Source organism: Myxine glutinosa, chromosome 3 (genome assembly GCF_964187855.1).
Source record: "Myxine glutinosa chromosome 3, kmMyxGlut1.1, whole genome shotgun sequence".
NCBI classification, from domain to species: Eukaryota; Metazoa; Chordata; class Myxini; order Myxiniformes; family Myxinidae; genus Myxine; species Myxine glutinosa.
The window spans coordinates 97935246-97948299 of record NC_136263.1 but is presented as its reverse complement, the minus strand read 5'-3'; the positions used below and the strand labels follow the sequence as shown (position 1 = coordinate 97948299).

General features: G+C 43.0%; 1 protein-coding gene across 3 annotated transcripts in view; it reads left to right on the top strand.

Annotated features, from left to right (window-relative positions):
• RBBP6 (RB binding protein 6, ubiquitin ligase) overlaps positions 1-12630 on the top strand; it is a 164555-nt gene extending 151925 nt beyond the window's left edge. For 2 of the 3 annotated variants that reach the window (XM_068110379.2, XM_068110381.2), the window contains one exon: positions 10533-12630. In XM_068110379.2, coding sequence (XP_067966480.2) covers positions 10533-12009 — 1477 coding nt within the window. In that variant the 3' untranslated portion in view covers positions 12010-12630. The remainder of the gene's footprint in view (positions 1-10532) is intronic. The other variant, XM_068110380.2, reaches the window with a different exon arrangement.
• The last annotated feature ends 424 nt before the right edge of the window (positions 12631-13054 follow it).

Below are 13054 nucleotides of genomic sequence, written 5' to 3'. Positions count from 1 at the left end.
AGGCCTGCTGTTCTGTCCTGCTTCATTTGGGGTAGAGTCAGGACAGTTGAAAACTGACCCATGTTAATGTGTAATATGTGATATTTTCTCAGTTCAAAAAGGGCATAATTCTGTGAATACTAGGCGAAACGCCCCAAAACTCAAATTTGTTGTGTAACTTATAATACTAGGGCATGCCCGTACTATATCTATATCTAAAATTATACCCCCCCCCTCTATTTACATGAAATGGTTTGGTCCAAAGCGAACGGCTTGCGAGTACGGTGACAATCCCCCCCCCCCCCCCCCTCTATTTACATGAAATGGTTTGGTCCAAAGCGAACGGCTTGCGGAGTTTGGTAAAGAAATCGTCATAGCATGCACAAACGCGCAGGAAAGCGAAAGAATCGCAAATTAGTTTTAATTAGTTTTAAAACATCGTTTAACGCCAACATAGCGGCAACATAGTTTGCCAACGTGAAATAAATGAATACGCTCTCAAATGTGCCGTCCGAGGCAGAGTCTGTTCGCCACGTTCGGCACACGTGATAGCTCGCTGCTCTCTGATTGGTTGAATCGTTTTTTGGACATAGCTCCGTAACTACTTCTCCGATTAATATGAAACCTTGAAAAGGCACATCCTCGGGTCCCCAGCAATATAGCTGGCAAGTTTCAAGTATATCGGACCCGTGGTTGTCGAGAAACAGCGGTCACAGACAAACATACATACATACATACATACATACATACATACATACATACACACAGAGATTACTGGAATTATAGATAGATATCTAAAATTATATCCCCCCCCTCTATTTACATGAAATGGTTTGGTCCATTCGTAAAGCCAAAGCGAACGGCTTGCGAGTACGGTGACAATCCCCCCCCCCCCCCCCCTCTATTTACATGAAATGGTTTGGTCCAAAGCGAACGGCTTGCGAGTACGGTGCCATTCCCCCCCCTCTATTTACATGAAATGGTTTGGTCCAAAGCGAACCGCTTGCGAGTACGGTGACAATCCCCCCCCCTCTATTTACATGAAATGGTTTGGTCCAAAGCGAACGGCTTGCGGAGTTTGGTAAAGAAATCGCCATCGCGTGCACAAACGCGCAGGAAAGCGAATGAATCGCAAATTAGTTTTAATTAGTTTTAAAACATAGTTTAACGGCAACATAGTTTTCCAACGTGAAATAAATGAATACGCTCTCAAATGTGCCGTCCGAGGCAGAGTCTGTTCGCCACGTTCGGCACACGTGATAGCTCGCTGCTCTCTGATTGGTTGAATCGTTTTTTGGACATAGCTCGGTAACTACTTCTCCGATTAATATGAAACCTTGAAAAGGCACATCCTCGGGTCCCCAGCAATATACCTGGCAAGTTTAAAGTATATCGGACCCGTGGTTGTCGAGAAACAGCGGTCACAGACATACAAACATACAAACATACACACAGAGATTACTGGAATTATAGATAGATTGCCATGTACCAAGTTTCAGTTGAATATGTCAAAGGGTATGGAAAAGTGCAGAAAAAAGCAAGTTAGATGGACAGACCGACTGAGAGCAAACCTATAGTTCCCTCCAGATCGGGGACTCATAAGTGTTATAGCCTTTTGAGTGCAAGGAAATCCCTTGAAAGTGCTTTTGGTTTCACATAGCAATTATTTATTTTATCACGTCTCAATAAATTTCTTGCTGGATTCGTGCTTTTGCACGTGTTGTATGAACAACGTACATACATACATGCATTACTGTCGTGTTCAAGGCGATTAACACCGCCTCTGACCAGATGGACCAAAAAGGCTTTAATGACCTCAGACTGTTCAATTTACGGTGGTATATGCTCGCACGGACCTGAGGAGAATCATGAGAACCTTAAAGCTTTTAAAACCAAATGGGTTTATTTCCCAAACACAGCAAAATAACTGGAGAAGATTGACCTCACCAATAACTATAAACACTGAGGTAAAATAAATCAAAAGGAATCTAAGGTGCCTCACACCAGACACAAGCACAGATGGAGAGGGACAAAACCGGGTGATTTAGCTCTGGTGGTAGCAGGGGAAAGGAGGTTGATGGGCACGGAGCAGCAAAGAGCAGGCGATGAGGTAATGGGCACGGCGATAAGACAGCAGGGTGATGAAGAGATGATGAGACAAGCAGGACGATGAACAGGAAGCAGGCACAAACACAGGTCAAAGGCAGGCAGGCAGGATGACCTCCTTTAAGCTCTCCTCACTCCCAAATCTCCTCCAATCTCTCTGTTCATCAATTTCTCTGTATTCAATCTCTCTGACTCACAAGCTCTCCTCCGAACAGTTCCCGCTCTGAGTGCACCAAACTGAGAGCTACTGTCTCCTCCCTCGTCTCCCCAGGCAATGCTCTGCCCCCTGCTCCGCAAAACTCCACGATCACTTGTGCGTCACAAGCTCCTCTCCCTTCTCAGAACTAGCGCAATCCTCCTGCGCCTTTTGTCAGCTTCTCCTTTGTCTACCTTGCCAACCTTCAGCCCCTCCAAGCGTTGGGCTCCACTCCTACCATGAAACGATCATATCTCCCCCCCCCCCCTCCTCCCCCACCCCACTCCCTTCCGCCCCTCCCACCCTGCCTCTCTCCATGCTTGGCAGAATCCTGTAGCTATTTACCTCATTCTTCTCTGTTATTGGAACTCGGCCATGCGTGCAACCGGCAGATATTTACAGGTAGGGTTTCCACGCGGTTATTTCACTTAATCCCTCGTAATTTATTACAAACCCAACGTATGGTGCACATCCAAACAGACAATCCTTATGCTGAATGGTCCCTACTTCTTACATCAAGATTGGCTTCATAATCACACACAGACTCATGCTGCTCTATACAGTTCTAACTCTTCTAAGGTAATCTCTAATCCATCCCCTCTCCCTCCCCCTCCCCAATAAACGTAGCAATGCAGATATAGACTGGATAAAAATGGAAACACCTGGGTAAATTCGGGACACCAAGCAAGGGCGTCCACACATGTGTGGCCCATGTTAGTTAGTTAAGCAACTAACACCCCAGCATGCTTTGGGTCATGTATAATGCTGCACAGCCCTGGTTGCCTACAATTATGGCTGCAAGACAATATCGCCCAATGCCCCCATCCACAGAGCACGTGTGGTCACCCAATGGTTTGATGAGAGACTGATGTTATCCATATGTCATGGCCTTCATTCACCAGATCTGTACCCAATCGAGCATTTATGGGATATTCTGGAACGACTCCTGAGATACCGTTTTTCACCTCCATCAAATCAGGAATTCAGGTGACTTTTTCGTGGAAGAATGGTGCCGCATCCCTCCTGCAGAATTGCAGACCATGGCCCATACAGGCCGTGCTGGCCGCACATGGTGGCCCACTGCCCTATTGAGTAACTTTACATTGGTGTTTCCATTTTTTTTGTCCATTACCTGTCTATATTTCATTCCTATTGGGCAGAGCTCTTTATGTACACATATATTATAGCAGATAACCCGGTTCCACTGAGCTGTTGTAAGGGAATCTGTTTGCAGTGGAATGTGGAATATTTATGGAGTTTGCTGGAGTGTTCTTTGACAGCATAATAGTCGCCAACTATAAAGACTGAGTTCTCAGTGAAATAAATAGACAAAAAGGTAATTCTGCTTTGGATGGTATTGACTGAATAGTTTGTGGTTGTGTTATATTTTTTATACCTCCGCCGACAAAGTCGCAGGAGGCATTATGTTTTTGGGTTGTCCGGCCGTACGGGCTAAACCTCGTTTTTCTCAGCAACCATATGTCCGATTGAGATGAAACTTTCAGGGTAGGGGTGACACCCATGCAGAATGTTTTTGTGATAATTGTGACGTCATAGGTCGTGTGGTATGGCAGCCATCTTGGACTAAAGGAAGCAAATAATGGGAAAATTATTTCTCGGAAACCGCTGAATGGAAACATTTCAAACTTGGCGCATTGTCAAGTACTCCCAATGGGGAACAAATGCATGATAGTGATGACATCATAGGTGAAGTGGTATACCAGCCAAAAATGTTTTCATCAAATTCCTTATCCTAAAAATCTGAAATTGCATGCACATGATCTATGACCCATTTGTATTGAAATATTAAATTTATGACATCATTGGTCACATGGTTTGGCAGCCATATTGGATTGAAGGAAAATATTAAACGATTATATATCTCAAACCACTCACCCTATCGATACGAAATTTTACAAATATCATCAAGCAGCACTGTTGCATTTAGTTTGAAAATGATGTCATAGGTCACGTGGTTTGGCAGCCATCTTGGATAGAAAAATGAACCTATCCGATCAACATGAAGCTTCACAAACATGATCCCCTACCCATACATATGCAGAGTGATGGCATCTACCCGTTGTGGGACTATGCGGAGGCATATTGGTGACACAGTTGCATTGTTCTAGTTTACTTCCAGGATGTGTGCAAACCACTCATTTTCTTTGTGGTTGTGAAAGCATAATTGCAATAAGTGTGTAAGCTTTGGTTCTTTGACTGCAGGTGATGGGGTGGGTAATGTTAATAAGCACAGTCATACCATGAACCCTTTGAGTCGAGGTCAAAATGTGTGCCAAAAATGAAAACATACATTTCTGCTCAGCCCTGCCTAATGACCAAAATAATTTTTAAACTTAAAACTGCCATCACTTTTCAGCACTGACATACACAGTACAGTCTGTTGCACCACTTGTGACAGCTGTTTTGATTTGAGCAGACTGAAATCCACTTAAATCCATTCATTCATGAATGTACAGTTGTGGCCAAAAATATTTGGCACCCTTGCACTTTTTTCAAACGACTCACAATTTTCTCGAAAAATAAGTTGAAATTGACAAAAGTTTTTGGTCTCCACAATTCTTTTTTCACTGTTAATATTACAGAACCTTTGTTTTTGATTCAGAACTTAATGTGTCCTTTCAAATCAGAATATAAAAAGAAATTGCATTGACAAAATTATTGACACCCTGAACTTTATATTTGGCCTTTGGACAAAAAATCTGCAGTCATGTGACTCATGTGTGCTTCCTACAGCCATTAAATCCTACATTAATAGTACACTGTCCCCATGCCAAATAAATAACATATCCTCCAGCGCTCGACATTGCCGAGATGCCTTTGGTGCCCGGCAATGGCACCGTACAGAACATGGAGATGGGATTTGGAGGGAGCAGTGTACAATAATTGATTGATTAATTGCATAATTAAAATCAATAAAAGATTATCATAAAATATTTTCTTAATCAATTGGCTAAAAGCACACCCAAACCACCACCATTTTCATCCGAATCTATAACTTTTTCAAAATTGTCATTAATCGAAAAATTAATTGATTGATCAATAAATCAAAAATACCCTTTACATTTTATAGCCACATCACTTGGTCACTATCATGTCCAAATATTAGCTTCCTAGCTCAAAAGGTGCCTGAGATATTTCCTAGATGAGAAAGAAAATAAATAAGCACTCAATAAATCAATAATAATGCAGTAATCAATCAATTAAATGATTAATCAGAAAATTAAAAAAATTCTGCTGCTTTGCCAAAGCACTTGCTCAATATTGTGCCTGCCTTTCATTTTCCTAGCTCAAAGGATGGCTGAAATATCACCCGGATAAACATGAAACAAACAAACGGAGTGAGAACTAAGTACTCTCTTTCGGCATGCGTTATCACTGGGCCCCCTTTGGTGCCCGGCGATGACGTCATGCACCTCCTGGAGATGGAATAGGAAAGGAGCGGAGTACAATGAAAAGCTGAAATGTCGAGTCGATAAGTATTCAACCCATTTGCGATGACACTCCAAATTGAGCGCAGGTGCAGCCAATTTCCTTTGATCATCCTTGAGCTTGAAATATCTCTACAACTTGATTGGAATCCACCTCTGGCCAATTAAATTGATTGGACATGATTTAGAAAGAAACACACCTTTCTATATAATGTCCCACTGTTGACAGTGCATGTCAGAGCAGAAACTCTACCATGAAGTCCAAGGAACTCTCCATAGAACTCTGAGAGAATTTTGAGGGGTCATAGATCTGGGGAAGGGATCAAACAATTTCTAGTGTTGAAATTTCCCAAGAGCACAGTGAGCTACATCATTAGGATTAGGAAATGGAAAGAATATGGAACTACCCGGCTAGAGTCTACCTTGAGCTGGCCGTCCGACCAAACTGAGCAGGGGGCAAGAAGGACCTTGGTCATGGAACCTAATGACCACTCTCGCAACTGCAGAGTTCCATGGATGAGATGGGAGAACCTGCCGGAAGGACAACAGTCTCTGCAGCACTTCACAGATCAAGCTTTTATGAGTGACCAGATGGAAACCACTCCTGATAAAAGCACATCACAGCATGCCTGGAATTTGCCAAAAAGTGCATGAAAAACTCAGCATGAGGGAAAATATTGTGTTCTGATGAGACGAAAATTGAACTCTTTGGCCTGAATGCAAAGTGCTACGTCTGGTGGAAACCGTGCACAGCTCATCAACCATCCAACACCATCCCTACAGTGAAGCATGGTGGTGGCAGCATCATGCTATGGGGATGCTTTTCAGCGGTAGTGACTAGGAGACTTGTAAGGACAGAGGAAACAATGAATTAAGCCAAATACAGGCAAATCCTTGAGAAGAGCCTGCTTCAGTGTAAAATACTTTAGACTGTCGTGAAGGTTCTATTTGCATTCCAACAGGACAATGACTCCAATAATATAAGCAAAGCAATACTTCAAAGAATGGCTTCCTAACAAGTATGTGAAAATGCTTGAGTGGCCCAGCCAAGGCCCAGACTTTAATCTCATTGAGAATATGTGGAAAGACTTGAAGATTGCTGTTCACAGATGCCACCACCATGCTTCATGGTAGAGATGGTGATAGATGGGTGATGAGCTGTGCTCTATTTCTGCCAGATGTCATGCTTTGCATTAAGGACAAATATTTCAATTTTCGTTTCATCAAACCACAAAATCTTTTGCCACATGCTCTATGTTTTCACGTCCCTTTTCGCAAATTCCAGGCATGCTATCATGTGCCTTTTTATTTTTATCATGAGGGGCTTCTGTCTAGTCACTCTCCCATAAAGCTTAGATTTTTGAAGTGCTGCAGAAACTGTTGTCCTTCCTGCAGGTTCTCCCATCTCAGCCAAGTTACTCTGTAGTTCTGTCAGAGTGGTCATTGGGTTCTTGTTCACCTCCCTGACCAAGGTCCTTCTTGCCTGGTTGCTCAGTTTGTTCGGCCAGTCAGCTCCAAGAAGTGTCCGTGTACTATATTCTTTCCATTTCCTAATTATGGTGCTCACTGTGCTCTTGGAGTTTGACGGAGAGTTCCTTGGACTCCATTGTAGTTTTAGCTCTGATGTGGACTGTTAACTGTGGGACCTTATATAGAAAGTTGTTTCTTTCTAAATCATGTCCCATCAATTTAATTGGCCACAGGTGGACTCCAATCAAGTTGTGGAAGCATCTTGAGGATTATCAAACGAAATTGGATGCACCTGAGCTGAATTTCTAGTATCATAGCAAAAGGGTTGAATACTTATTGATTCAAGACATTTCAGCTTTTCATTTTTAAATACTTGTAATAATTTCTTTTTTTAAATTCCACCGACATTATGGGGTATCATGTGTAGATCAGTGAAAAAATATCTCTATTAAACCCATTTGAAATTCAGGCTGTAACACAACAAAATGTGAAAAAGTCAAGGGGTGTGAATACTTTTTGAAGGCACTGTATGCATGGTGAGGCATCAATGTGTGTGCTGTCCCTCTGTTCGACATTAATCTGGGTGTCTCATCTGCCGGCATTAGTTGGTGGATGTTAAACACCCCATGGTGTCCTGAGCAAAGAGTATGCTCTTGTTCACTCTTGACCCCATCCCCTCCAGCTTTGTCAAGGCCTCCCTTCCTGCTCTCTCTCCACTTATCATTGCAACAATAAACTCCTCCCTGTCTACAGGCATCGTCCCACCATCCCTCAAAATTGCTGCTGTTACCCCCATTCTGAAAAAACCTGGACTAAACTCTGACACCCTAAATAACTTCAGACCCATCTCCAACCTACCCTTTCTGTCAAAGGTTTTCGAACGCGCTGTAGCCACTCAACTCAAACATCACCTCTCTGCCAATAACCTGTATGAAACATTCCAATCCGGGTTCCGCTCCAACCACAGTATTGAAACTGCTCTCCTCAAAATCACCAACGACCTTCTCCTCTCCTCTGATGCTGGCAACCTCAACATTCTCATCCTCCTCGACCTCAGCGCCGCCTTTGACACCATCGATCACACCATCCTCCTCACCCGACTTGAAACCACCTTTAACATTACCGGCACTGCCCTCTCTTGGATTAAATCATACCTCTCTGACAGACGTCAGTTCATCTCCATCAATAACTGCAAATCCCCCACTGCTCCCCTCCCCCAAGGTGTCCCCCAAGGTTCAGTTCTTGGCCCCCTCCTCTTCATCCTTTACCTGTCCCCCCTCGGTCACTTAATCCGCCGTCATGGTCTCCAATTCCATTGCTTCGCCGATGACATCCAGCTTTTCATCTCCACCAAGTCCATCTCCACCGCCACCCACTCTATCCTGACAAACTGCATCACTGAAATAAAATCCTGGCTTCAAATCAACTTCCTCAAACTTAACTGTGATAAATCTGAAATAATCATCATTGGCCCAAAAACGCTCACCAAGTCCACCCATAACTTTGCCCTCAACATCGACGGTTTCCCAGTATCCACCTCCCCTCACATCCGGAATCTTGGCATCATCTTTGACCAAACCCTCTCCTTCGACAAATACACTAAACAGATCACAAAGACAGCCTTCTTTCACCTGAAAAACATCGCCCGTCTCCGTCCATCCCTCTCCTCCGTGGCTGCTGAAACCCTCATCCACGCCTTCATCACTTCCCGTCTGGACTACTGCAATAGCCTCCTTTATGGTTCACCCTCAACAATCACCAATAAACTCCAATACATTCAGAACTCCGCTGCCCGTCTACTCACCCATTCCCGGACCCGTGACCACATCACCCCTGTCCTTTACAAGCTTCGCTGGCTCCCCATCCCCCAGAGAATCTAGTACAAAATCCTCCTCTTGACCTACAAAGCCCTCCATAACCTGGCCCCATCCTACCTGGCTGACCTCCTCTCCAGACACACTCCCACCCGCAACCTCCGCTCTGCTGGTACCAACCTCCTGACCCCCCCCCCCCCCCCCATCCGGACCAAATTTAGATCCTGGGGGGACAGGGCCTTCTCCATCGCTGCTCCCACCCTCTGGAACTCGCTACCTCACACCATCAGAGACTCCTCACTCACCACATTCAAAACATCACTCAAGACCCACCTGTTCAACACTGTATTCAACATTTAACCCACAACATCTAACCCCTGACTATCTCCTCTCCTTCTCCCTCCTTTGTGCTTTGAATATTTCCCTATTGATTCTTCTTTTTTTGCAATTGTTTTTATGTTTTGCTATGCATTATGTTTTGCACTCTGTCAAAGCGTCTTTGGGCTTCATGAAAAGCGCTATATATAATAAATGCATTATTATTATTATTATTATTATGCAAGCTAGCACCCTGAGCTGTTTCCGAATTCCTGACCTAACTACCACTGTGAAGGCAATGTGAAATTCTCCTGTGTCATCCTTGCTTTGAGGCTACTTTGGCAGCTAAAAATCTACCTTTAGGCAGAGCACCATAATTCGATGTAAATAGAGAGAGAGCTCCCTTAATCTGCTGTCAGGTGGGAGCCAAATGTCCTATTGTCTGTAAAGTACTTTCTCATTCATTGTCAAATATTTTCTTTTTCTCTTTGGTCCTTCACATCTGCAGCGGTGAGGGGGAAAGTGTTTTATGTACCCTATTGAGTTTGTGGTGAACCAAATAATTGTGATTGAAGTTTGGAAATTGACTGTGACTTGTTAGTTATCCAACTTTGTTGGGAGGGAGACATTCCATTTATTATTTTGGTGGTTATTCATCCCCTACTGGTTTTTCCAGAGGGGACTATAGCTTTGCTGTCCGTCCCACCTGTGGTTTTTTCAGACCTTTTCCCATACCCTTTCACATGTTCAACAGAAACTTGGTACATGGCTTTATGATGATGTGACAGAACAAGTTTGAGTTTCATGGCGTTTCCTCAATTTTTCAGTTATGCCTTTTGGACCTAAAATATCACATTGGTAGGGGACATGTATTGCACAGCAATTTTCGCTCTTGTTTAAATTTAAAATCATTGTGTAATTTATAACATGCATTCCATCATTTGTCTTGGTGTAATATTATTTTGCAATAATAAATGGTAGTAGTTGTTGTCTTTTCTGACTGTAGGATAATGTTACATGTTATTTTTAAATATAAATAGGCCTTTTATTCTGAACCAGTTAACCAGAAAGAGTCGCTGTAGTTTATGGACTCCATTCCATTCATTCTTTTTTCACCTTTTCACAAATCTGTACATCAAAATGTGATGCCTTTTCATTTAATAGTGCTGTTATGCTTTACCCTTGAACCTTATGACCCAGCAGTCAGGAAAAGAAAGCGGAGGAGCTCCGGCGTGTCGTCGTCAAGACAATAGAGGAGTTCAACAATGATTTAACACCATCTACTGCTGATGAGATTGTGATGGTGCACATCCCTCGTTCTAAGTGGGAGATTGAGGAGGATGATGATGAGGAAGATGTTGGGCGAGGTGTTGCAAAGGCTGGACTTGCATCATCAAAACCTACAGGTGGTGTTGTTCCACCATTGCGAATTGTGAGGCCACCTTTGTCAGCATCTGACCAAGTAGAGGACACAGTTGTAGGAATTGAAGAGCCAATCAAAGCAGAGGCTGAAAAAGAGTTATTGAAAACTGACAATTCACTGGAGGAACCTGGAAAGGTGGAGGATATGGAAGACACAACAGGCAAAATAGAAAGCAGTCAACTTGACAAAGGTTTTATGATTGCCATGGAGAGAGAAGGGCAGAAAGAAATTTTGCAGGAAGCTTCCCAGGGGAGAAAGGAGTGCCAACTTCCAGATTCACAGAATGATGAAAACATGGATGAATGTAAGCATAAATTGGAAACTATAGCACAACCATCCAATGAGAGTGAGAAAGCTGTGGGAGGAAATGAGGCTGAGCATGCTACATCGAGGTCAGATGATCAAGATGAAAGCAAAAAGAACAATCGGGGAAAAGAACCATTGGAGATTGTCAAAGTACCCCCAACTCAATCGATTTTGCTTAAAGAAGAGGTAAGAGATAAACATAGTCCGCATGAAAGTAACAAAGCATCGAAAAGATTGCAAAAAATTGAACAAGATGACAAAACCCGCAAGTCTGAGAGAGCACGAACTCCGGATGTATATTTAGGATCTGCCTCTGCTGTTTGTTTGACTGCAAAGCCTCATCGTGAGGCTGCACTTGCAGGAGACAAGGCATCAAAGACTGATCGTGAAGAGTCAAGTCACAGACTTCGAAAGAAAACACCAGACAGAAATTTCAGTCACAAGAGAAAAAAGGAGTCCGAGAAGAAGAGCGTTTCAGACCTTCCGCCTAATAAACAAAGAGGAATAAAACCTTTCGAGCGAATGTCTTCCATCAAAGGCTTGGGTGTGACGGCTCCTCAGGATCCAAGTCGCTCTGTGGATGAGGCGTGCTTTGAGCCGGATTACAATGAGATCGACAGTGAGAACAACAGCTCTGCCAGTGAGAGGGCTGATGATCCAACAGCCTCTGCATCTGCACACGTGGAATATAATGCAGAACTTCAAACTCTGAAGCAGAAACCCAGCCAAAGCTCCGCAAGCCACAGCAGCAGTACAGATATAAGTGATGAGAGCCAGCAACGCCGTAAGCGAAAAGAGAAGAAGCATCACAAGAAACACAAGAAACATAAGAAACACAAGGAGCATCGGCGGCATGGTGACACCGAACTAGATAATAAGGGTCAAAAGCATAAACACAGGAAAAAGAAAACTAAGAAGAACAAGCACAAAGAGAAAGAAAAGGAATAGTGCTTGTACAGTTTTGCTTTGTTTATTTCGATGTACGTTTACTTGTGTAAAAATATGCTAGCAGGAATGTTGAGATTGTCGGGAAGCGTTTTGAAAACCTGTCTTTTATACTTTGTACATTTTGGAAATGGGGGAAAAGGCATTATGAAGGGCAACAGATGGACTGCCTCAAAAAGCTTTATTTAATTAGTATTTCTAATTCTGTTGTACATGTTAACCCATACTGTGGTGCTTAGAGTGAAGAATGGTAGCTGGCATGTTGTGCAAGACAGTTGAGCTCCTTGCTTGTCTGAAATGCAGATTTTGATTTTTTTTTTTTAATTTCTACTGATGTCCAAGTGAACAATATGTGAATAAATGCCAAACATTCAATCCTGTTCTGGCCTATTTCATGTACAGTTCACAGATGTCCAGAGGCACTGGACGTTTATCGTCCAATTTGCCGTAATTTAAGCTGTAGGTGGTTATCTTCGGGGTTTTTTTCAGTGTAAGTTTTTCAGATCGCTTTGCATTCTGGATTGTATGAGCACTCACTCAAGTAATAATTTTATTCTTCTGTCTTTTGTTTTGCTCATTTGTATAATATTCCTCCTTGGTAATAAATTTTAATACTACACTTCATTTCATTAGTCCTTTGTTGCTGCTTTTGCATCATACCAAATTTTAAAACGTTACACCTTATTTTATAAATATAACTGCAGATGCTTGTTATGAATGGAAGATATGTTGAAGGCAGCAGGAAGTTGGGGTGTGAAGAGAATGACAGAGATCTGTAATCTGGTGGTGAAAGAAGGCCGCATTCCAGTGGATTGGGAACTGAGTACCCTCGTCCCTCTATACAAGGGGAAAGGTGACCCTCTGGAGTGTGGCTCGTACCGAGCGATAAAGTTATTGGAGCATGGAATGAAGGTATTGGAAAGGGTGTTTGAGAGGAGGATAAGGAAGAAAGTGAAGATCGACGAAGTGCAGTTTGGATTTATGCCAGGAAGAGGAACGACAGACACGCTTTTCATTGTGAGGCAGTTGCAGGAGAAGTACATGGAGA